The sequence below is a fragment of the Podarcis raffonei genome, chromosome 1 (genome assembly GCF_027172205.1).
Source record: "Podarcis raffonei isolate rPodRaf1 chromosome 1, rPodRaf1.pri, whole genome shotgun sequence".
Classification (NCBI taxonomy): Eukaryota; Metazoa; Chordata; class Lepidosauria; order Squamata; family Lacertidae; genus Podarcis; species Podarcis raffonei.
This window is the reverse complement of record NC_070602.1, coordinates 44,076,187-44,102,273: the sequence shown is the minus strand read 5'-3', so window position 1 is coordinate 44,102,273 and position 26,087 is coordinate 44,076,187. Positions and strand designations below refer to the sequence as shown.

General features: G+C 40.6%; 2 protein-coding genes across 3 annotated transcripts in view; one reads left to right on the top strand and one right to left on the bottom strand.

Annotated features, from left to right (window-relative positions):
- Nucleotides 1-1,336, top strand: part of SPTBN5 (spectrin beta, non-erythrocytic 5) — a 101,869-nt gene extending 100,533 nt beyond the window's left edge. For both annotated transcript variants that reach the window (XM_053383396.1, XM_053383406.1), the window contains exon 70: nt 1,087-1,336. In XM_053383396.1, coding sequence (XP_053239371.1) covers nt 1,087-1,232 — 146 coding nt within the window. In that variant the 3' untranslated portion in view covers nt 1,233-1,336. The remainder of the gene's footprint in view (nt 1-1,086) is intronic.
- A 458-nt stretch (nt 1,337-1,794) lies between these two features.
- Nucleotides 1,795-26,087, bottom strand: part of LOC128411282 (cytosolic phospholipase A2 beta-like) — a 44,300-nt gene continuing 20,007 nt past the window's right edge. The window contains exons 4-20 of the mRNA XM_053383488.1: nt 25,701-25,832; nt 25,043-25,101; nt 24,051-24,093; nt 22,668-22,731; nt 20,771-20,898; nt 19,507-19,611; nt 17,301-17,338; nt 15,608-15,743; nt 14,800-14,936; nt 13,590-13,812; nt 11,972-12,086; nt 10,424-10,561; nt 9,694-9,795; nt 8,387-8,569; nt 7,530-7,696; nt 5,969-6,155; nt 1,795-3,953 (exon numbers count right to left, since the gene is read on the bottom strand). Coding sequence (XP_053239463.1) covers nt 3,706-3,953; nt 5,969-6,155; nt 7,530-7,696; nt 8,387-8,569; nt 9,694-9,795; nt 10,424-10,561; nt 11,972-12,086; nt 13,590-13,812; nt 14,800-14,936; nt 15,608-15,743; nt 17,301-17,338; nt 19,507-19,611; nt 20,771-20,898; nt 22,668-22,731; nt 24,051-24,093; nt 25,043-25,101; nt 25,701-25,832 — 2,205 coding nt within the window. The 3' untranslated portion in view covers nt 1,795-3,705. The remainder of the gene's footprint in view (nt 3,954-5,968; nt 6,156-7,529; nt 7,697-8,386; nt 8,570-9,693; nt 9,796-10,423; nt 10,562-11,971; nt 12,087-13,589; nt 13,813-14,799; nt 14,937-15,607; nt 15,744-17,300; nt 17,339-19,506; nt 19,612-20,770; nt 20,899-22,667; nt 22,732-24,050; nt 24,094-25,042; nt 25,102-25,700; nt 25,833-26,087) is intronic.

Below are 26,087 nucleotides of genomic sequence, written 5' to 3'. Positions count from 1 at the left end.
CTGCAGTTAGGCAAAAGGGGGCCATTTTCTGGGTAACTTGAGATACAATTATACAATTCATAAACATCAGCTTGAAGGGGTGGTTGCACTCATTTTGTGCATATGTTAATTTCAATTTAACACATTTAAACACACATCCACCCTCCATCTCTGTTTTATCCCTGAGGAGGTGTGGAATGTATCAACTAAGAAAATGATATAGTCAATGGGAAATGTTGGTTAAAATGTGAGATTAGGAGGAATCGAGTGGAAAAACAGGGTTGGCTAGGAAATATATCAAATTCTTAGGGGGTTGGAATAATGAACTGAGGAATCTGCTCCAATTACATGCCTCTGTGTGAAATTCCTCCTTGTTCTCATTACATATTTGGCCTTTCCCCAAAACTTAAATTCCTACATTGGGGATGTATGTCAAACACAGACAAATCACCCGCCAACTGAGCCTGCAAGGCATTCAGTAAAGCAGCTCTGTAAAATGCTGTGTCAGTTCCAAAACAACCACTCCTAAATCACCAGAATAGGAGCCAAGTTGATTTAGCAGATGCTGTAGTATAAGGCCTGATAGCCCCTTAGTTTTTTTACCATTATAAATTCTGCTTCTGCTCCTTGAGTAGTGGCAACCCAGGGAGATCAGACATAGAATTTGGCGCAGGGTGTCACATTGATGGGTGGTTATTTTTCCAGGAGTGCATCATGACAGCTTTTTAGTGTGATGGGGAAAGGTAATAGCTCAGTGGTCTTTTTGCATGAAAGGAGCCCAAGTTCGGTCCCTAGCATAGTCAGGTAAGGCTGAGAAAAAAGTCTCTTGTCTGAAACCATGGAGAGCTACTGTCAGTCTCTGTAGACAACATGGAGCTGGTTATTGGCTCAGTTAGAATACAAGGAACCTGACCAGCACAAGATTTTTAAGATCTCAGGTAGAAGAATTTCCCTTTTCCATTAGGAGGCCCTTTCGGTTGCACCATTGCCTAATAAAGGGTAGTTCCCCAGCAATATATAATAGGGCCTTCTCTGCAGTTGCACCCTGGTTGTGAAATACGCTTCTTCCTGAGATTAGGCAGGTGCTGACAATGGTTAGTTTTTCAGGAGCCAAAGCTGAACCAAAAACTGAAGTAACCAAGAGCCTAGACATTCTGCGGAACCCGGGGAGAACAGAGCCAGAGACTGATGTCACAAAGCAGAAGAAAAAGAAAGAGAAGAATGTCTTCAAAAAGCTTTTTAGCAAGAAATAAGAGCAGCAAATGGAAGAGAGTGCTGCAGTTCTGTGGATGTGCTGGGTTCTTCTTTTGACTACACCCTCTTGCCTTCACTAAGTAAATAAAACAACAAAACAGTGCCACTGTCAATAATTCAGCACCAATATATTTTAGACTGTAAACCATATGGATTGAAAAGCCATAAAAGTGACTGTAGACTGGCTGCTCTCAGCATACTTATTTTTATAGAGGGAAGTACTGCTAGAAAGGAAGACTTAAGCCTCCTTCACATACTAAGCATGTGAAAGGATCTTTGCGACTACAAAGAGCCTCTCCCCACTGCTACCCCACCCCCTTACATTAGGCTGTTGCCATCAATGGGTTGTGCATTAAAAATGCACTACAGTAAGAGAAAAGCATGAATCTGTTTGTGTTCCTTCATTTTAATGTTTAGAAACTGTTTTCCAGAGAGAACTAGGTTTTAGATAATACATAGAATGGAGACCAAATTTTATACTGATGTTTCTCTAGTTTAAACTAATGGAAAACTTTTTTCATATACCATACTTCTTTAAATAAAACTGACCCCACACGAAGATTTACTGTTGCAACTGCTTTATTATGAAGTTACAGTCACCACATAGTAACTGCATATATTTTTTGTTCTTCCTGAGATACTCTTAAAGCAAAAATAAAAAATTCCTGAGTTCCTTCCTAGTACACTACATCTACTTCTGTTCATTTTGCCTTTATTAAATGTGGCAATGCTTTATTTAAAACACACCAAAAAATTTTAACCTTGACTGCTTTAGAACAAAATTGGTCATACTTTGTCTCTCAAGTCCCTATTCTTTATATTTCAAATTTCTTGACAAGATGATGAAAATATACCATTTCTGGGTGGTCTTGCTTTTATATGAGAGATGCAAATACTTTTGAACCAGATTCTGAAACAGTATAAATCATATTACCCCAAATAATTTCTGAAGAGTGGATATGATTTGCTCCAGCTGAAGATCTGGTTTTTAATACTTAATGTTCTGTGGAGACAAAATTCTTCTAACACTATTTAAGGCTCTGACATGCCTACCCTCAGGTTTATAGCAACATCTTCCAGAGCATTCATAAGCAATGGAAACCAGCTTTTTACAGGGTATGTTCAATTTACAGCAAACATGTTGAAGGCTTCCTTTTTAATTATACAACATAACTGTTTGCCATTGCATCCCCCAGCAGGTTTTGCATGCAAAGATAGAATCACCAACTGTGCACTGCTTGTGTGTAAGAGGTTGCCTCATCAAAGAACCAGGCATGTGGAATCAGGGCACCTGACATCACAATTCATATAGAGGCTTTGCTGATCTCTGCCAGTCCAAATAGCAATATTATAGTGCCAATCTATTTAAAAAAATACTACCATTGGTAGAATCAGCTCCCTCGAAGCACCAAAAGAGCAACATTTATTTATTGAGTCAGATTAGCAGTTCATCTATCTAGCCTAACACTGTGAATGCTGACCACAGCATGTCTCAGACCCATTTTCTGAGCGTATCAGGTAGGTGCTATTCCGAGCCCTAGAGTAAGGATACCAGACATCCCCGGATTTACACATCAGTCCCCATACAAAATCCACTGAAGTTGAAAAGTGTCCCCAGATTCATTGAAAAAAATCTGGTAACCTTACCCTCAATAAATCTCCAATTAAGTGTTTGCAGAGGATACTTAACTCCCTTCTGAATCACTTCTATTGTGGCAAATTTAGCTATAGATTCAGGTTTAAAAGGATCAAATACAAGCAAAAGCCGTCATGTTGTGGACTGAGTTTGTTGAATTTAACTAGCAGATCTGACTAATCACGGAGGCAATACAAGCAAACAAGGCAATATTGCAAATAACTTTAATGGGCTTCATTAAGTTATAATACTAAATTATTTTAGCAATGGTGGTTTTTATTCACAGCTGAAATGCATCAGTCCTCTTTAGAACAGGAAATGGAAACAATAGTGATCAGCAAAGGAACAGCAAGAATATCTGTATGGTATGATGTAATTGCTCATAGTGGAATTGATGCAAGAAAGCTCCACTCTTCACAGTTTCCATTGGAACTGAAGTCCAACACATCTCCTTCACTTCCATTAGAGTTGCAGAGGGTCACCATTCAAAGTATTGTAAACAAATCCCTGTGACCTCTCAAATTAACGTATCAACAATGTCACTCCTTGCAATACAATCTCAGCTACTTACTGACTTGGTAACTTTAACTGAGTGCCGTCCAGCCCCATCAGAATCACCTCCTGAAGCTCTTCCTGCTATGTTCCTCGCATTGTTCACAAGCTACAACCCAGGTATGTGACCTTGAACATGGATGGCTCAAAAAATAGGAATATTAATAAATAAAGAAGCCATCTGTTCAAACTAGGCAGGGTGGGAACTACACTCAGTGTTCACTGCAAACTGTATGGTATGACTATGCCTTAGGCATAACCTCCAACAATGTAAGTGTTGGGGGCTAATTGGTGCCCTGCTCAGGGTGAGAGAATTTCTTTCTAGCCTGGGACCAAATGTTTTTCTTCTTCTGTATAGCATGCTGGATGGCCTGGAGGATGTGGCCTTCGCTACAGAGGATGTTATAGGTGCACAGGTTTAGGAGTCTGTCGAAGTCCTCCTCACTGTAGGTTAAATGGATTGTTTTGTAAGGCGAGTCTTTACCCAAGTTTACTTCACATCCACTCATTTCAGAAGGAGTGCGTTTCACTCCTGAAAGAAAGAAACAAAATCATACCACTGGTAAGCAAACCTTACTTCATTCAGAGTTCTGTACTGCATTTTGGTTGGAAGTGTCAACGTTTGCTAAACTGGAAACAACCAACAGCAACAAAACGATTCCACGTTACTCTACCTATTCCATGCTCTCCTTGTTATGCACGACCCAATTTGCTGAGCAGTAAGAAATTCCAAAAGTACTATAGGGTTTAAGACAACATTGCACTTTTAGGGTATTTTTCCAATACTAATTTCTGCAAATCCAAGCAGCATCCCCTTGAAACTTTCATTCAGCCAGCTAAAAGTCCCAAGAAAAGTTTCTCCTGTGATAGCAACAATGCATCTTTGCAAATTCTTTTGTTGTTGTTGTTGTTTGCATCTGTGTGCTCTTCCAAGCATGCATTCATATGCACAATTTACCCTAGCACATACATTTTTTTACATACTGCTTGGCTGGGGAACTGCTGTGCAAAATTCAGAGAATGGAATCTTGAAGGGTGACTGTGTTTGGGTTCGCATATTGTTTCAGAAAATGCAGATTACATAAATTGGCCTTTAGGAGCACACTGAATCAACTCCCCACCCCAGCCATAGGGGCAGAGGTAGAAGCCAGGGGCATTCTTTTCCCAGGCCTCTGAAAAGGGTGAAAATAATAATAATAATAATAATAATAATAATAATAATAATAATAATAATAATTTATTATTATTTATACCCCGCCCATCTGGCTGGGCCTCCCCAGCCACTCTGGGCGGCTTCCATAGAAACCAAAAATACAGTAAAATATCACACGTTAAAAACTTCCCTAAACAGGGAAGTTCAAAATGTCCATAGTGAATAAATAGTGTGTGGTTTCTGCAAACAATTTTGGAAATGACACCTATAGAATCTCACCATGGCTGGGGCAAGCTTTGGAGATAATTGCAGAGCATTCCCTCCCTTTTTGAATTTCGTCCAATCTTATGCAGTATGAAGCCCTACTATATTTTGCTATTGGCAAGCCTCCTGCTTGTACAGTTTTACAGCTGCCATGTGAGCCTGTAGCTCAGAAATGTGTTACTGTCTGGGATTCATGTTTGCTTGTCTCCAATTAACAGTTTGGGGCCAAGGTGGAAGACTGCAAATCTTGGCTCCGGCATTCTTTCCATATACTCTCATTGGCCTTTTATTGGAAGGAAAGTGGAATCTTATGTTAGGTCCAACCCATTCCCACATTTACAATTTGGAGTGATGGATTCACTACACACAAATTCCAAATTATGGCTATTTAAAAATAGATTGCTTACTTGCTTCTTGTGTTATTTAGCTGCTTGGGAAAGTTGGAAGACACAGCCAGAGTCTATTATGTGTAAACAATAGCTAGCTTAGCACTTCTGTAATAAACCTCCTGCCACAAAACCTATTGGATAACTCAGGGGTCAAAGTTTGACTCTTCCCCACCCTTTCAGCTATTCCACAACCCAACTAACTAAATGCCACCACTGCTCCCAATTCTGGGACATAGTAAGATGCATATAAATTATGCCAGATATATATTGGGAATGCCAATTTACTACACAGCAAGATACAAAAAAATCAATCAAGCCATTCCTACTTCTCACCCAGGGTGTACACACTCCCCTTCCACCTCTCATCTGGATGGGGTGGGGTGGGGACAGGTTTTTAGTTATTTCAGAGACCTGTGTTCAGTGAGTGGGTGGGTGGGTGTATAAATCAGCAAACCTCTCTCCTTCCTCTCTGTGTTGCTGGCAGGGGAAAGTGGGTGTATGGAAAAAAATCCTGGTGGGTGCCAGTTTTCCCCAGAACTCCCTCCAAGTGATGTTATGTCAACATGCACCAACATTTCAAGACGGCGGGGGGGGGGGGGAATGGCAGGCACCAGCGAGGGTTCCTAGTGATAGAAGCATCAAATGGATTAAACAAAAAAATTAAATGGGAGGAAAATCACTGAGAAGTTCAGACTAGAGATTGCTATTAAAAACGCATTAGGCAATGGACGCTGAATTTACCTGGTGCCTTGTACTCCTTGAAGGAGGCACATACTAGAGGGAAATAAATCACAATTGGCGCTTGTGGGTTATCTTCGTCTGAGAACACATAGCACTCTCTGGGATTCTTCCAGTCCTCTTCCGTTAGGTCAACTTTGGGAAAAGGAATACTTTGCTCTTCGCAGTATTTGGCTGTCAAACGTATTTGCTGGATAAGACACAAATCAACACTTTCTGTTTATCAGAATTTAAGTCAAGAGTTCGGCACACTGAATTAACCCATGACTGGCCACCTAGAGTGGGCTGAAATGTGGGGTGTGAATACAAAACACATACCTGTGATACAAAATACAGGCTACTGTTCTATTCTCAAAGATGCTTTGACGGCAATTGTTATAGAAAAATGATATTATTATGATTACTTTATTTATATCACACCCATCTCATAAATTTAAAATTAAAAGTGAAAAGAAGTTTTTAATGTTTGAAGTTTTATTCAGTTTTTAGTGTTCTGTTGGAAGCCACCCAGAGTCCCTGGGGAAACCCAGCCAGATGGGTGGGGTACAAATATTATTATTATTATTATTATTAATATTATTATTATTACCACCACCAAATGTGTCCAATAGGCTCTATGTGTGTGTATTATTTCTGTTAATGAGAGAGAGAACACCCAATAACAACAACCTTTTAAATCCCAGCCTGGTGACTTTTTACAAGGGACCACACAATTATTTTCAGAGCCAGTGGGAAAGGCACTGCCACTGTGGCACTTGATTCTTGAATAGCAAGGTGGATTCAGAGATGGGGTGAGTATACCAAACCCACACCACTATAACTCCCTGCATTAGCAAGGAAGGGACTCCACTAACTTGTCCTTATAAACCGCTTACATACATACCTGCATCATGTTCCAAAAGCTGATTTTATGACTCTCATTAAATCCACTTCCACCTCTCTTAGGTGTCATGTTTCCTTCAGCAAGCCCCCCCCCCCCCCAGTTTGCATGTGGGATACTCACATCCAGAGCCAGCATGGCAGCTTCCCTTATAAGCACTGAAATTGCTTTAAAGTAGATCCAATCATTTGTCTACCCTGCCTAATACTGTGACTGACAACAGCTCTCTGGGGTTCCCATTACCCCTTTAGGTAAAGGTAAAGGGACCCCTGACCATGAGGTCCAGTCATGACCGACTCTGGGGTTGCGGCGCTCATCTCACTTTATTGGCCGAGGGAGCTGGCGTTTGTCTGCAGACAGCTTCCGGGTCATGTGGCCAGCATGACTAAGCTGCTTCTGGCGAACCCTATTTATCTACTTACACTTTGACATGCTTTGAAACTGCTAGGTTGGCAGGAGCAGGGACCAAGCAATGGGAGCTCACCCCGTCACAGGGATTTGAACCACCGACCTTCTGATCGGCAAGTCCTAGGCTCTGTGGTTTAACATTCCTTAACCAGAAACGCCAAGGATGGAACCTGCTGAACTATTGTTCCTCTCCACAACCGTCTCAAAGCTTCCTGTGATGCCACCTTGCTACAGACATTGGGATGGAAAAGCCATATAGAATTCATTCCTTCTTACCTTGAAGGGTGAACTAATGTCATAATTCACAATGATGATGACATCCACATTCCTCTCTGGCTTAAGGAGTGGTGGAATACTGGTGTTAACAAAAAAGCCTATATCTATTAAGCACAGTGATTTATCCCCTGGTGTCAGCTTGTTAGGAGAAGCATCAAACACAGTATCTGGGGGAAAACAAGGTTTAAGGTTTCTTATCAGCACGACCGTGAGAAAGATGATTATGTCAAAGTACAGTGGTACCTCACAAGACGAAATTAATTCGTTCTGCGAGTTTTTTCGTCTTGCGAGTTTTTCGTCTTGCGAAGCACAGATTCCAACCCAAAATCCAAAAACCCCAAAAAAAGTTTTAAAAGTTTAACTTACCAAATGGCTGCAAAAGAAGTTTTGGAAAAGCTTCAAAAATCACCAAAGTCTTCAAAAACCTCAAAAAAGGAAACAAACTTGCAAGACGTTTTCATCTTGCGAAGCAAGCCCATAGGGAAATTCGTCTTGAGAAGCAACTCAAAAAACGAAAAACTCTTTCGTCTTGCGAGTTTTTCGTCTTACGAGGCATTCGTCTTGCGAGGTACCACTGTAACATGGTAGCAGGTATTAACAGCCATCACTGGTAAGAGTTGCATTGTCTTTTCATAATAATTCACATTGCTTCTACTGGGTAAACCCAGCAAACTGAGCAGGAGTTGCACAAGAGCACTCCCCTTGCTATAAAATGAAAATTACGTAGGACTATGGTTCCCAAACTCATGGACCAGTTGAAAATTGCTGAGGGTCTTGATGAAATTTATGCTGGCTGTAGAAAACTGAGCTAGTTCTAAAGCGCCAAAACCTTTTAGGGAACCGTAGTTATTAGTTACCTCGCCATTCAATAAATTCTTTCTGTTGCAAGTAGTCTTTATGAAAGTCAAGACTTTGTAGGAAGTTGTGAGTTTCCCCTTTTAAAGGACGATCAGTTAGAATATCATTAAAGATTTCACCAAGTTTTCCAGGCCCACAAGTTGGAGGCTTATAGATCGTGAAATATCCTTCATGTTCTTCACCTGAAATAAAATATTGAGGAAGTTAATTTCTGGAAGCTTTCCCTTCCCTTTCCAGAACATAACACTTCAAGGTTCTTCAAGTATTTTTTCACACAACCATGTTCCATTGATAAAAGCATCATCCAACTGGCACACTCTTGGAAAATGAAAACAAAAGCCAATCACTGAAGCTTGTAAGTGGGATTCACAACCAAAAGTTGCAGTGTATCCTCATCCCCCCTAATAGGGGTACTCAGTGGCATAGCGTGGGCTGTCAGCACCCGGGGCAAGGCAAGTAATTTGCGCCCCCTAACCCATGGATTTTAGTAGGGGCAGAGAGCTGCGAGTGCGAGCGCCCCCCCCAGATGTTGCGCCCGGTGCGGCCGGCCCCCCTGCACCCCCCCACGCTACGCCACTGGGGGTACTCCTGTTCAGGGTTCCTACCAGCAAGGCTACACTATAACCCCCGTTCTCAGTTTCATGGTTTTCTCTTCAAACTCGCAGAGCCTTATTCAATTACAGTGGTACCTCGGGTTAAGTACTTAATTCGTTCCGGAGGTCCGTTCTTAATCTGAAACTGTTCTTAACCTGAAGCACCACTTTAGCTAATGGGGCCTCCTGCTGTCGCTGCACTACCGTAGCCCGATTTCTTTTCTTATCCTGAAGTAACATTCTTAACCTGAAGCACTATTTCTGGGTTAGCGGAGTGTGAAACCTGAAGCGTATGTAACCCGAGGTACCACTGTAAATTGCTGTGCTAGCAGAAGCCAGCAGATGATCCTTGTGCTGACAGAACCTTAGCCTTTGAGCTATGTTGAATGGAATCCATGGTCAACATGGCTCCTGGATGCTACTGTTTTTGCCCTGGAAGGGAAGGGGAAGGAATTGAGGAATTGGGATGTGATGCAAGACTGCCAAATCGAGACTTCAAAGTTTTGTGTCCTCTGTCCTATGAACCAACCTAGCTTGTGGCATCACAGAGGGTGGCCCATAGAAGCAGTCAAAAACATTTTTAAACATTAATTTTAACATTAAGTTAATTATATATGTGACAAATTTGAGAAGGGAATAAACACGTTGGGGGAGCTGCATGCAACCCACAACTGTGCAAGCATGAATAAAGAGGTCAGTACTGAAGCTCTTACTCTTGGCCAGGTCTTTGGCCCATTGATCCCAAAATTCTTCTGTCGTTGAAGCAGTATACAGCCCATCCATAAGATTCACACAGAAGATGTTAGTCCAGATACCTGTAAGTCCAAACACACAGAAAAATCATTGTACTAGCCCACGTTAACCACCAGAATCAGGAGAATCAGTGTCTATATGCTCAATGAACAAGCAAATTATTTGCTTTAGCACCGAGTTATTAGTCACACTACCACAAGAGAGGCCAAATGTTGCTATATCACTGAAACACAGGAAGTAGATTCAGATTATTACTTTTTCAACCATTTTGTCAGTCTGCTGCTCTTGAAAGTAATTTGTGCATTTTTGGTTTGCAATGAAAGCCTGAAAGGAATTGGTTGTTCTTTCTTCCATACATTATTTGCATCCATTAGCACTGCTAACAATACATTTAAACAACAGCTGGAAGGAATGCAGTAAGAGCATAATCACACCACAACACACTCAATTACAGGAGAGTGGTGTCTTGGGAAACTGAGTTTGTTCTTTACACAGAGATAGAATCTTGTATAAGCTACATCATATGTCAACAATGAGGTATAACATTATTAAAAATAATATGAGAGATATGCTTGTACACTGGCATCATTTGGTTGTCATGAAGCACTGATAACATTGAAGAAAGGAGACGTGCAAGGATGTCAAAAGGCTGATAGGTTTTCTAGTTTAGCTTATGAGTAAACAGATCACCTTCCAGATAACAAATCCGGGATTCTGGGATCTTCTTCACTAGCTTTCCCATGAAGAATTCACTATCAAAATCTTCTGCACGAATGTTGACACCATATTTCTGGAACCCTACTTCATAAGGAGAGAAGTCCACCCATTCTGCAAACAAAATGGTGTACAGAAGGTTAAATGCCTCTCAACTTTATAGCTAGGTCACTAACATAAAAAGAAGCAGAAAAGAAGTAAGCAAACATCCTCAGTGGACATTCTTGGTGGAAGAACTAGCATCATCAGACAGCAAACCATTGAGTCCCGTTTTTGTATCTTGATGTAAAGCCTGACTAGGGTAGTAAATGATGGTCTAAAATAAAAATAGAATAATTTGCCCTGCTCTGTACGTAAAGAACAAAAGGCCAACTAGCAGAGAGCAAGAAAAGGTGTGCAAAGGAATCACCTAAGCTCATTCAAGCAAGATTTTGGATGACAAAACACTGACAATTTTATGCAATATCTGGACTATGGGTACAGAAAACACCACCTACAAAAAAGTCAACATGGGGTACCAGGTAATTTCTTCTTATTTCACATATCACCATTTGAAATTTTGAACCATTGGTTTTCATTACAATTTTTAAAGCAGTTAACATGGAAACAGGCTCAGGTTTTCAGGGAAAGAAAGCAGATTATTCCAAATCCGGGTTAAAGCCATTGAAAATGAATCTCCTAGAAACCAATACAAAGGGAAGAAGAAGAAGAAGAAGAAGAAGAAGAAGAAGAAGAAGAAGAAGAAGAAGAATTTTTTATTTATACCCCGCCCTCCCCAGCCAAGACTGGGCTCAGGGCGGCTAACAACCAATAATAAAAACAAGTTGATTAAAATACAATTTAAAAAAGATTAAAAGACAACATTAAAACATTAGAATGCAGCCTCTTCACAGGAGGAGAAAGGAAAAAGAAAGAGGGGGAGGAAATCAAACTGGTTCTAAGCCAAAGGCCAGATGGAACAACTCTGTCTTACAGGCCCTGCGGAAAGAAATCAGATCCCCCAGGGCCCTGGTCTCATGAGGCAGAGAATTCCACCAGGCCGGAGCCAGTGTTGAGAAGGCCCTGGCTCTGGTTGAGGCTAATCTAACTTCCTTAGGGTCTGGGATCTCTAGGGTGTTGCTATTTATGGACCTTAAGGTCCTCTGCGGGGCATACCAGGAGAGGCGGTCCCATAGGTAAGAGGGTCATAGGCCTTGTAGGGCTTTAAAGGTCAAAACCAGCATCTTAAATCTGACCCTGTATAAATATTATTCACATTAGGATTCTAAATAACCGTTTGATATGACTGTAAGCTTTAAACTGAAAGAAAAATGCAATCCAAACTCCCACTTACAAATTAAGGAGACTCTTGTTTAATTTGACCTTCTGCAGGTCTACTCTAAGAAATGGATTCCCCTACAAAATAGAAGCAACTCAACTGCAAAGCCAAATGACATTTCTCTCTGTCTTTAAATGTTCAAAGCTTTCAGCAGCAGCATCAAGGATTCCATTCAACAACAGTGAGGTTAGCATGACAACACCTACCTCTGAAATCAAAGGTGCTGACTTTGTCTTTGACATTTACAGCTGTGTAGATAGGCAAAGGGTTCTGGCCTTGATCCAAAGCCTGGCGCTGTTCTGAGAGTTTACTGTCATTAAACTAATATCAAAGTAAATGAAAAAACAACATTGAAGCCAATATCTCATGAGCATCAAAGCATCCCTTTGAGCATCAAAGGGATGATTATGAAACCATATTGATTCCCGCCCCACCCCGCCCCCTGCAATCTAATACTGACTTTACTCTCTGCAAGTATATATGCTGTAAAGTGCCCTGAGTGGCAGGGGAAACCCAGCCAGATGGACGGGGTATGAATAGGTCTAGATAGTTATTAAATCTCACAGCAACACCTCTACTGGATCCCTTGCCTATTGTTTGGCCATTTTTTCTGAGTGAAAGGTTAATGCTGGAATAGGAAAATGAGCTTCCCACTGCCCCCCCCCCGGAAAAGAAAAATCTGATCTAGAAATAGCAGGTGCCCATTCCCTTCCTACCATATATGAATCTGGAATCTGTCTTCTATGGAGTCATACCATTCTATGGTCCAAGTATTCTCTATCTGAACTTGCAGCAGCTCTCCAGGGATTTTCCAACCACCTAACTATCACCTTTCACTGGATAGGCCAAAGACTGAGTATAGCAGTTACTGCATGGAAATAATGTGATCTACCCCTGAACTATAGGTCTTCTACACACACACACACACACACACACACACACACACCATCACTTCTTCACTGATAAGATAGGGAAAGCTCAAATGCCCCAAGGAATACAACTTTCTCTCCACATTTACTTCACAGCACATGACAGTACAGATGCTTAGTTGCCGTTATGTAAGTCTTGGCCTCTTGCAGGTTCAACAAAAATTGAGCCAAGGGCATTTCACAACAATTAGATGGTCCTTGTTTGGTGCTAGCCTTTAGCAGATGAGTTTAGGGTAGCATGGGAATTGGCTTGGCTTAAAATTTCTCTCCCCACTCCAACCAAGAACATGATTTTCATGTTTAAGATGAATAGAGAAACGATCAACCCCCAGTCCGCCAATCTTTCTATCAGTTTCACTCTGTTCTTTTCTTGTAGAAATGTTTTAGGGGAAGGGGATGTTACTAGTTTTAGAATGGTTTTCCTTGTGCACAGTTCTTAAGATATGATGGGAGGCAGCAATTCTCACATTTACTGGGAGTAAGTCCCATTGAACTCAATGACGCCTACTTCTGAGTTTATCTGTGGTTCAATCCCGTGCTGATTAAGTTAGCATAAATATAAGCACTACCTTTCAAATGCTGCTTTCAATGCTCTTTTTTATCTGAACATTTTATACTTGGGTAAAAATTATTAAAGTGCTCAAACCACTACTCAGGGAGTGCTCTGTGGTGTGCAAAGTTAATAGCATTTGCAAAACCTAAAATATTGTCAAAGGGAAAAAGATGACTCTTGCAAACAGTGTAACCAAAATTGTGTGAGAGCCTTTCATGGTTTTCTTTGACTGGGAAAAAACTGCCTCCATGTGCAGGGATTTGTCAACAGGTAAGCCCTTGTGACTACAGAGATCCATCAGAGCCCCTAGTTTAGGAATAACAAAACATTTAATATACATACTTTATCATGTAAGAAAGCTTCTTGAACAAGAGCCCAGAGAGCTGTAAAAGATCGGAGGTGCCCCCTTTTAACCCTCTCAACCAGCTCCTTGTGATAATACTTCAATCGATCGATGGAAATAATATCTATTTTGCTCTTCAACATGCTGCTTTTAGCTACTTTGATAGCTTCTTCCAAATTTTCATGTGACCAATCAGTATTTCTGTACAAGTCTGTCATAGTCCTAAGATAGGGAGGAGAAAAAACAGCATTTACAGAACAAGGATGATGATGATGATGATTTTATTTACCGTATTGGCCTCACTTTCCGACCCAAATTCCGGCCCAAATTCCGACTGTGAAAAGTTAAAGTGTAGCTTATATTCACGACCTTACAGTATGCAGCCAGGAGCAAACAGCGCCAGGAGCGTGGCAAAGCGCCACCTGCCCCGCGCATCCTCTCCCCACAAGGTCGGGAAGGGAGAGAGGGGAAAGGCTGCTGGCAACGGAGCACAGCTCCCTGCCCCCCCCCCCCAGTATGCAGCGAGGAGCAGCAAGGAATGGAGTGGCTTATATTTGGGAATTTTTTCTTTTTTTCTTCCCCCCGCTCCAATTTTAAAGGTGCGGCTTATATTCGGGGTGCTGCTTACATTCAGACCAAATACGGTATACCCCAGCTTTTTCCCTCCTGACAGGGATTTTTCTGCGGCCTCAAAATGTCTTCATTTCAGGGCACTGGCACTAACAGGAACTTCCTACCACCCTGGGGTGGAAGCCATGGGGACTTCCATAGTGGCAGAGGCTGATGAAGTCCAGCAAAGGGGCACCTCACCTTACCCCAGAGGCGTTGCAAGGTGGGTGCGGTGGGTGTGGTCCACCCCGGGTGTCACCTCCGAGGGGGGTGACAAAATGCTGTGTGGAACTCAACGTCTGTGAGAGATGCTGTGGCTTTGGCACATGCAGGCTTCCCGCTGCCGAAACTGTTCGCCCACCGGCTCTCCCTCAGCAGTAGGTGCCACTATGGCTGAAGCAGAATTGAAACTCAGGTTCCTTAATTTTGTATCTATTGGCAAAATTTTATTGGAGTGTGAACCAAAACACACTAGTCATGGAAAATCCCACTGAGGTGTATATTTGTTCCACTGACCTTCAGCTTGTAGAATGTTAAATGGATTGTGCCCAGTACAGCTGGGATTCTAATTAAATGTGACACACTTTCCTAACTCCTTACCATGTTGACCCAGAAGCAGTGGTGATATATGAAATGCAATCCAAAAGGTTGAGTTTCTGGAGTGCTAGGAGATGACCATAGAATCCTGACATGGCTCTAACTCCGCCTCCTGTTGCCATAACAGCTATCACGGGGACCTGTTAAAAATATATAAGCAATGGCATCACCAAAAATATAAGTGATGACCTCAGAAACCCGAAAGATTGCATTATAAGATTCTGCTTAATGTGACCGATAATTAGATTAGAATTTCAAAATCTTGGCTTTCCAAGATCCATACAGAACAAAATACTGCTTGGAAAACAATGAAATACAGTAAGGTAGTGATCTGTGAATTAAAGGTTATTTTGTTTGATCCCTAGAATAAGTTATAGAATGTCCTGCTCTCTTAATCTCATTTGTCCTGTGAGGCAAATCCTGACTTTATAGAGGATGGAATGTGGAACATTGGCCAAGAACAAGGCTGGTCACAGCTAAGGTGGGATTCAGTCTCAAATCTCTCATTTTGGCTCTCACTTTGCATGTGCAAAACTGTGCTATCCTATACGAGTGCAGAGGTTATGGAACAGGGCCCCCACTGAATTTATGGATTTATTTAAGTTGCGAAGTAGACAGTTAACGGGAATTCACACAAGACAAGAAGTTTGCGTGACATCAGAATTGTAGTTTTCAGGACCTCCCTTACAGTACATGAACCTTCACACTTCACAGGTAGTCCTATGTCAAATACAAATCCATGCAAACAACAATCCGAAACTTGTGAGTCAACAGATATCTTCCAAACAGATCATGGGATACTAAGACGCACCTCGTCCTCAAACAGTCCTCGTCTCATATTAACAAGCTTATTCAAGGCATCAGCAACGATCTTCTTCCTTTTGCGAAGGAAGTCCTGCTCATCAGCACAAAGCTCATATCCCAAACGCACATCAAGATTCTGTGGACTGGAACAGAGTTACAGAGCCATGTCACTGTGGAGCAGATGACAGGTCATTTTTACAGTAGCTGCAATTACACAAGCTTCTATCAACAACTAAGACTCATCAGTCAAATTCTGAACCAGAAAAACAAGATTCCCATTCAAGGCATGTTATTATTTATATGGAATTGCTGTGTTGCCTTGGTGGCCTCCTCTTTTCACACATCAGGTATAAATATAACCTTTAAATGGGAGCTCCACCTACTTTTCACATATTATTTGTAGGCCTGAAGTGTTTAATTCGTTTAAAAAAAGATGAAAAGATAAATTGGGCAGAATATTACATAGATATACACAATTTTAAATACAATTCCAAAGTCCAAATTATGGGAATAATTTTAGTGGGTCAACAAATCATGTTTGTTACAAAATACTGTGCAAGCTTTCAGGTCCTTCAGAACTCTTCATTAGGCTTTGTGGTAAACAAAATGGCAGTGGGCAAGAGGAGGGAGAAGGGAGGAGGGAGAAGGAGAAGAAGGTTGGCTGAATCGTGGATGAAGTCTGTGCTTAGTCACTGAAGGGAAGATATGAGAGGAATTCACAGACATTCAAGTGAAGTTCTATTAGGTGCTTTGTAGAGCTGCTGTCCGGGAAAGAGGGAGTATATAATGGTTGATGCCCCATTTTTAAAAAATATAAAATATAAAATCCAGCTGTGCTCTATAAGTTACACAGAAATGAGGCCAGCAGATGTGATCCCACTCACTCACTCAGCCCCATGTGCACTCATTGTAAGGTTTTCAATCTTTATGTCTGTACTAAACCAGATGTATTGACAACCATTGTGTACTCGTACAGACACAGGTCTGCACTTCTCCCTGCTTCAGCTAAGAAAGCTACATATAGTGTGGGTAGAAGCAAGTCTTATGAACTTTATAATAAAGCAATTAACTGTGAGGTACAAAAGTGGGGCTTTATTTATTTTTATCTTCTTGCGCAAATTCACCCAAACACCACCATAATGCAAACTAAAATACAACCACATACATCATTACACAGAGGAGGACTTCTTGGGAAGCAGACCAGCCACCCTCAAGGAAGCAGGGGCAGCATTAGCAGAGGGAAGGAGGGAAGATTCCCAGCAAGGACTCCCGTGGGACATACTCCATTTTTAAAATAGCAACAACAAAGAAGTAGTGCTTTTTATTTCTTTTAAGAGCTTTACTTCTGTTTAGTTTTTAAAATAAATATCAGAAATATTGGTGCTCCTGAGCAAATATCGTTTTGTGGCAAGATGGGGGAGATATTCAGCATGGAAATGCAAGGCATCGGCTTTAATACAGGGAGCAACTGGGAAGATGCAAATGCACATCACACTCAAATGATGCAGTGCAATTAAGAAATGCCACATCAGCCCAAGCAAATTGCCATGACATGGCACAACATGACATTAGCTGAACCACAGCAGTTCTACAATTGTAGAGACACCTGCTTATTAAAGAAGCAAACTGCCTCCCGTCCCTTCCTCATGTCCTCAAGGTAGCCAGGACAGAGCACTTTGGAGAAAAAGCAAGTATCTTACCAGTCAATTACCTTGAGGTACAACTCCAAAGCTCCACCCTGAAATGAAACAATATATGTATGAAAAGAACACAACCTGACAAATAAAATGGAAAAGCCCTGATCATGCATGATAACAGATAATAATAATAATAATAATTTTTATTTATACCCCGCCCTCCACAGCCAAGGCCGGGCTCAGAGCGGCTTACAAGCAATAATAAAAACAAGTTCAATGATTACAACTTAAAAACAAAATTAAAAATACAACATTAAAATATTGAAACATTAAAATATTAAAATGTAGCCTCATCGCAGGAGGAGAAGGAAAAGAAAAAAGAAAGAGAGGGAGGGAATCAAATTGGCTCCAAGCCAAAGGCCAGGCGGAACAACTCTGTCTTACAGGTCCTGCAGAAAGAAATCAGATCCTGCAGGGCCCTGGTCTCATGAGGCAGAGTGTTCCACCAGACCGGAGCCAGAGTTGAAAAGGCCCTGGCTCTGGTTGAAGCCAATCTAACTTCCTTAGGGCCCGGGACCACTAGGGTGTTGCTATTTATGGACCTTGAGGCTCTCCATGGGGCAAAGCGGGAGAGGCGGTCCCGTAGGTACGAGGGTCCTAGGCCGTGAAGGGCTTTAAAGGTCAAAAGCAGCACCTTAAATCTGATCCTGTAATTGCAAAATTAAATAAAAAATGAATCACAAATGAATCACTGCAGCTATCTGTGCTAAGGAGCTGCAATTGCCCTATGTCTGTTTATGAAAGCAATTATAAAAACAATTAAAGATGGGAGAGAAATCAAAGTTTGTTCGCATTTTAATGAGAAACTACCTAGTTTACACTTCCCAGACCAATACAAGAACCAATACAAAATAATGCATGTTTCAGGGGAAAGTATGCACACATTTGCAAATGTAGCATACAAATATCAGTAAAGAGATATGCTTGCAAAAAAGTGTGCATAGGTCAAAATGACATACAAAACTGTGTTTCTTAAAAGAGAAAATTGCGCTACGTAGCTGATCAATTTTCATGCTACAGGAATGTGGAGAACTGAATTTAAGATTGGAAAAATGAGAAACTGAAATGGACAGATTCTTCTTTGCTCTGGATTCTGTGTTTTCTTGAAACTACATGGCAGCGACTTCCTTGGGGGTGGGGCGGGGAATGCAAACTTATGAAGCAGCCCTTTTTTCCTATTCTTGAAGTCCAATACCAACCACAGAAAATGATTTTCTGCATTGCTGGTCTTTCTTGAGATTGTTTTGGCAGGAATGTGAAGCCAATAAACTCACATGCTAGGGCTGTCTTCAAAGAGTCAAAACACTGGAATGTGGAATCTTTTTTGTTTCTTACTTCATTTTTGTAACTTAACTCTTCTGTCTCAATACTATCATCAGACTGATGCATAGAAAAGAGCAGGCCAAAATACACTGCTCTGCCTACCATTCAGGAAGTTGAGTCTCCTTAGTCCCTTCTTCCTACTAGGAGTAATTCTTCTCATCAGTCATGTCTAGAAGCCAGAATAAAGCTTCCATTATGCTACTCTCTATCTAGAGCAGGGGTAGGCAACCTAAGGCCTGGAGGCCAGATGTGGCCCAATCGCCTTCTAAATCCGGCCCGCGGACGGTCTGGGAATCAGCGTGTTTTTACATGAGTAGAATGTGTCCTTTTAATTAAAATGCATCTCTGGTTTATTTGTGGGGCCTGCCTGGTGTTTTTACATGAGTAGAATGTGTGCTTTTATTTAAAATGCATCTCTGGGTTATTTGTGAGGCATAGGAATTCATTCATATTTTTTTCCAAAATATAGTCCGGCCCACCACATGGTCTGAGGGACGGTGGACCGGCCCATGGCTGAAAAGGGTTACTGACACCTAATCTAGAGGGAGATAGACATGCTGCCACCTGCCAGAAAACAGGGATGGAAAGCGTTCAGCTAAGCCACCCCTGGTTCCACCCACTTCTGGTACTGAAAACAAACTCCTAGGCTCAGCATGTTCTCAAAGGCAGCTTATTGTTTAATTCTAAATGAGCAAAAGTAGATACAACCACTCTGACATTTGCCCTGCCCTTGTCTAAATGAGAGTGTCACCCTACTGCAACATATCACCCTTTTTTAAAAAATGAAGATGTCTTCTTACAGTTTGGAAAGTGATGTGGAAACACATTGAAAAAGGAATAGAAAGGTTGTTTCGAAGAGCTCTTATAAAACAGAAGCAGCACTTGCCTCTAGCACAGGTAGAGTTACTTTGACTTGTTGTCCCACTGGAAGCAATTTCAAAGGCAGAATTAAAGCGTGGCCTGAATCGTTCTTCTCCTCACATGAAATACTCTGGGGAAGAAAGGAAAACATACTGTATAGTTTTTACCCAAAGGTACAAGACGTAGAAACTACATTGAAAAATGAAGGTCTCAGTTAAGAAGCAGTCACTGATTTCATGTCACGTTATGTTTAACCTGCCTCTCAGCCATAAAATGGGCCTTAGAATGAGTGAAGGGAAGCTATGTGTTAATGCAGGGACCACCTTAGGGTTAGCATCCAGCCTAAAGAGAGCTGAGCAGCCATCTCTTTGAACCAGAGGCATTGTCCCAGATTTCCCTTCATACTGTCCTCTTATTGTTCACTAAAATATCCTCAACAATGGTTTTGACAAAGTCAAAAATAAGACCACTGCTGGATCATGATGAAGTGCTTTTCAATATAGCACACAACTATTACAAATGTATTTATTTGATTTAACTATCCTATTTGACTTTCATAATGGGTTGAATTACTAGATCAAGGCAGACTACTTTATCATTCTTTGGCTACTGTGCTAATTAGGACAGGTTTGCTAGTTAGACATGCAACAAGTAGAATAACTGGAGATCTCAACATCAATACATTTTGGATTTTCAGGAACTATGGATAGTATCCAACTGTACCACCAGTACAAGAATAATTGCTAGGGCAATGGAACTTCCCTCCCATCTCCTATCCCCCATGCATGACACACACACCTAAAATCTGCTCCAGAGGGTTGGGGGAACGCCCAAAACAGATTTAGGGGGCACATGGCGGGGAGGAGAGGGAGGAAATGTTCCATTGCATGAGTAGAAATTCTTGTGCTGGCAGAAATATTTATTTTCAGTACAGTAGAACCTCGTTACATACCACCCTCCTTACAAATCCTTCGGGTTATGAGCTCCGCTAACCTGGAAGTAGATGCCCCTTGTTGCGAACTTTGCCCTGGGGTGCGAGCAGAAGTCGCATACGGGTGACATGGCAGCAGTGAGGGGTGGGGTGCCATTAGCGAAAGCGTGCCTCATGTTATGAGCGGTTTCCGGTTACAAACAGACCTCTGGAATGGATTACGTTCATAACCGGAGGTACCACTGTACAACATTTCAGGATTCTTTAGCCTCAGGCATATGCTCCTATAATTGCTGAGTACTCCTTTTACTTTTCTAATACTACCTATGGGTACAGGGTAAAAGACAGTGGCTTTTACCTGAATGTTGGCTTTCAGCACTGGCCCCCAGCTCTTTATGCAATGAAAGCAGAAGGAATCTACATCTTCGGACGTCTTCTGTGTCCCTTCGTAAGACTCTCGCATGGTAAGCACAACATTTTTCTTGGCTAAAAAAATTAATACTTTAATCATAAGTTACACATTTTTGTTCACAGAGAGTTTTTAATTAACCAGTTAAACTCTGTTTAGCATAGTTCTATACAATCCTGATCTGCAGCGCTCTCTCTCTCTCTCTCTCTCTATGTATATTTTACTGTTCCTTTGCATGTGTGAGAGCAGCTAACTGCATATTTGTATGAAACTTTCATCTAAGCTTGTGAGGCTACATCAAAAGCCTTGCTATATTCCAGATACATTATACATAAACTATACATACTCAATATGAGTAACATCCACAAATAACGGGTTATCTTTATTTTATTTTATTTTGGTCTGCTAAACTTCATACTTTGCCTATTAAGAAAATTAAATTGGCCTGGGTTAAAATTCAAGCAAATATTCAAAATCCACCAAAAATGTAACAGTCACCACTCATGATCTGAATATTAAATTTAAAATCTCACTTTTACCTCACAACTTTAGCACTTTGTTAGCATTTCAAATCAGCTATGAAGTAGTGCAAATTTCTCCTAATATATATGTGTTTTTGTGCAATTTTGCCTAATATACACATTTCTGAAGAGCAATTTTCCCTAATAAAATGCATTTTGTATGTTATTCCCAGGAATATATGCATTTTTATTCACACTACACCCCCGCATATACATTTATTTACATATTAAATGGGTAGAGAACCACACTGCAAAATTTGGAGAAGTGAAAATCTTGATACATTTATCATCCTATTGTATTATATACAATTTATGATGCCATAATGCATTTGTTGGTTTTTAGGGTATCATAATACTCTTTGTTTCTTTTCTCTCTCTTTTTTCTTTTGTAAGATACTAATATGGCTACCCCTCTGGAAATAATTGCTTACTAAGCATCCACCTCTTGTCAGTTCTCTCTTACAAATCCTCCCCCTCAAGAAACATGAGTTTAGAAACCTATATTTTAGCTCCACCTTTTATGCAGATATCTGAACCTTCAGAAAATATGAGGCAAGCATTCAGCATCAAAATTTGCAGATAGAGGAGGATATTGAGGAGACAATTCATTGCATCTCTAAACTTGACCTAGTTAGGGGTGGTTTTTGTGTGTTTTTTTGCTATTTCTCTCGTGAAAATTATGTAAAGTAGATAAAAAAAGTAGGCCTGTCAGTTAATTCAGGGATTGCTGGACTACAGTGATCATCCCTGACCTTTGCCCATGATGGCTGATGCTGATGGGACCTGGAGCCCTCAACTTCGAGAGAAGCAAGTTGGTACCCTAAACTTAGTTAAAGAGATCTCAGCCAATTCATAAATTTAGATTTCATCAATTACATGAGTTTGCATAAAACTAAAACAATAATTTTGAAGAGAAAAGCATACATATGGCAAATTTAATGAGTCACAGCTGCACTCTTAGAAGAGGAATTCCCTCCAGTGTGATTAATGGATTAAGAAGCTATTTAACTAACTAAAAGGCAACAGTCATTAGACAGTCGCCAATTAGGCAGCAGGTTTATTATTTTTTAATATAAGTACTTAGAAATACTTTAAAGTAGTTGAATATTTATAGCTACTACTCTTCTAAGATAGCATCTGCCTTCTGCCGTATTTATCTTCTAAATAAACTTACAGCTTACATCACTTAAAATTACAATCTCAACATCAGTAAAAAAATAATACAGTCAATTAAATGTTGCAGCCCTAGTAAACAATATATATTTAATAACATATATTAGTGGTAAAACACTAGCTGGCTACGTGCCTAAGAGAGAGAGGCCAACCTTTCAAAAGCTTCTCATTCTCTTCTTTCTTCACCTTTACTTCCAAGATGGAAAGTTCACGAGCCTATGAAAACAAGGGCACAGAGTAATAATGTTGATGCCTGAATGCTTGGAGGAAAATACAAAGTATTTCTACAATCAAAGCCATCTGTTTATTTCATCCAAGCAATTTGTTTAAGTAATATGATCACCAGTTATTTAATTGCACCATTCTTGCCATTCTCTAATTTCTCTCTCTCTCTATCTGCTAGCACTTCATAGAATCCCAAAAGGTGATATTCAGTGTTTGTCAAATTCAGAAAAGATCCACTGAAATCAATGGACAAGTAATTTATGTCCACTGCTTGTCCCCCCTAGACTTTCAGTATTTTCCAGGAGGGGTTCCAACACACGCTGGAAATGTATGCTGAAGCACTCTATTGCCCTAGCATGACAAATCCACTTTTTTATTTAAAAAGAAAATGCTTTTTGTGGTTAGGAAAGTGACAGGGGGGAAATGATTAACAGGGAGACATATGAACGTAAGGGTAAAGGTAAAGGGACCCCTGACCATTAGGTCCAGTCGTGGCCGACTCTGGGGTTGTGGCGCTCATCTCGCTTTATTGGCCGAGGGAGCTGGTGTACATCTTCCGGGTCATGTGGCCAGCATGACTAAGCTGTTTCTGGCAAACCAGAGCAGTGCATGGAAACGCCGTTTACCTTCCCACCGGAGCAGTACCTATTTATCTATTTGCACTTTGACATGCATTCGAACTGCTAGGTTGGCAGGAGCAGGGACCGAGCAACGGGAGCTCACCCCGTCACGGGGATTCGAACCACCGACCTTCTGATCAGCAAGTCCTAGGCTCTATGGTTTAACCCGCAGTGCCACCCGCATCACTCTTGACATATGAACACTATGCAGCAAATAAGGCAAATGCTCTTTATCATTTAATCTCCACATAAACAAATCAAAACAAGAGCTCAATAATGACTAGGCATAGTCTAATCTTTATGTAAGCCTTGTGCAAGGAAATCGCAATGAATGCTCAGTAAAAAGGTCACCTGGAGGAGCCTTCAGTGTGTCTACCCTGAATATGACTTCATTTATTCATCCACCCATCCCTTTAATAAAAATATTTATATACTGCTAAAAATACTTATAAAAAGTATCAGAGCAGTTTACAACAGTTGTACATAAAACCACACAATAAAAGCCATATAAATATTTTAAAATCAGAGATCAGCTTACTATTATGGAAAGATGTACTCTCAATTGCTTGCATAATCCTGAAGGAATTAGATATTACAAAGAGTGTCATCTTTCCTAAAGAGTTAGCATCTCCAACAAGATGGAATAAATAATTATGAATCAAGATAACTTTCAATACAAAGAAATCTTACCACTAAAACACCATTGGAAATCAGTTGCTCGAGAGGTCCTGAACTGGAAGGTAGAGAGGAGGGGAAAGGGTGATTAAATCTGAGCCTGGTAAAGTCGTTGATATTTAATAAAGTAACATTTTGGAAATGACTGACAAAGAGCAATAGTTTTCAAGGTACTTAATACAGCGGTACCTCCGTTTTCGAACATAATCTGAAAACCAAAAACTCAATAGCCAACAGCTAGGCCTCAGGATCTTGCACTCAGCAGAAGCTGTGTGGCATGTTCAACTTCCAAGGCGTGTTTGAAAACCAAAGCATTTACTTCTGGGTTTATGGCATTCAAAAACCGAAATGTTCGTCAACGGAGACATTCGAAAACTGAGGTACCACTGTACATGGAAGTCTGACCACATAGCTGCTGGAATCCTATCCTACAAACCAGAAATGAAATAGTCAGGCAAATCACAAAGTGCTCTTGTACTATAATATGGAGAAGTTGGGGAGAATTGCTATTTATTTAGTAACTTGCATTCTATTTTTTTATGGGGCAAATTCAAAGTAGTTGATTTAATGCAATACATAAAAAGAGCAATGGGGAGAGGCATTCCACAAATCAGGTGGAGTACTGAAAAGGCCATATTGGTTAAAGATGCTGCTATAGCAAAGGAGAATATTGGTTCATCAGAGGTGGTATCTTGACACTATATGTGACCAATTACACAAAAATGCAAGGATGTACCTTTCCTATTTTTGATGTATTGTCATGAATGATAAAGAAAGGTAGTTCATTATTCTCAATATAATATAGAACTACTACCCAAATATGGCAGCATAAACAAAACCAGAATATTAAGATTCAAATGTAGACAAAACAAAAAGAAGGAATAGTGGTGGAGACATATTAAAACCATGAGATTAGCAGAAACACACTAGATAACAAAAGAAAAGTAGGAATTTCCAAAAATATACTATTTTTAGAATCCTTTTCTTGCATCTAACAAACCACTTACGTTTCTGCCAACTTGAATTCCACTTCCAGAGATTCATAAGCATGAGGACAATCTTCTTTCTGATAACACAAAAAACAACTACTAATGCTCATTTATCTACTCAGTGCAGTAATCTCAGTCATTAAGGACATAATTGACACTTGTCACTGCACTCCCAAACCCTTCAATCTGGCAAAATCTAACTAAGCACACCTGGAATCCAGGAATTGGAGGTGGGGGAAGAATTTAGACTGGGGAAATAGGGCAGATGAAAGGGATGAGGTGTCACTCCCTAGTGAAATTAGTAGCTCTGCACAGCTGTTCTGAAGCAAGGGGAAAGAACATCCACATCATATTATTTATTACTGCTAGTATTACCTAAAGTTGTTTGGGTTCCCTCAACATTTCTGCAACTGCCTGAGAAAGAACCTCCAAATTCACTTCTGTTTTTACTTGGACAAAACCCAGTTAAGTAATTCTCTAAGGAAGTGATTCTCAAGCAGTCAGCCAAGACCTAGGAGTGGGCCATGGGACACCCAAGACATCCTCACCTGTCTGCGCTGCTTGCTAGCTATTCCATGGTTTTTCAGCTCTCTGCATGTTAGTTAGTTAGTTAGTTAGTTAGTTAGTTAGTTAGTTTCGTAAATGTGTAGACAATACATTAACTTTTTGTCCTTACCTCTGGTTTTAAGGAAAATAGCTCAAGAGCTGTTATGCCAGGCCGGACTTTTTCCAAATCGAAAAAGATAACAAAAAGTACATCATCTTTGTCGGTTAGATTGGCACTACAGACCTCCAGCTGTAATATATTCTAGGAACAGAAGAGAAGGAAAGTTAGAATTGTATAGGGATAGAGTAGAAATTCCGTTCAGGTGTCCTTTAAAACAGAATCTATCAAATTAGCACATTTCGAAACAATATTCAAACCCAAACACAGCTATCCTTTGAAATTTGCACTCACCTGAATTTTACCATACAGTTTGCCAACCAATAAATGTTTGCAAAAATGCATATATTAGGGGGAAGTTTGCGTGAAAATGAATATCTGCTGAAGATAACTGACAAG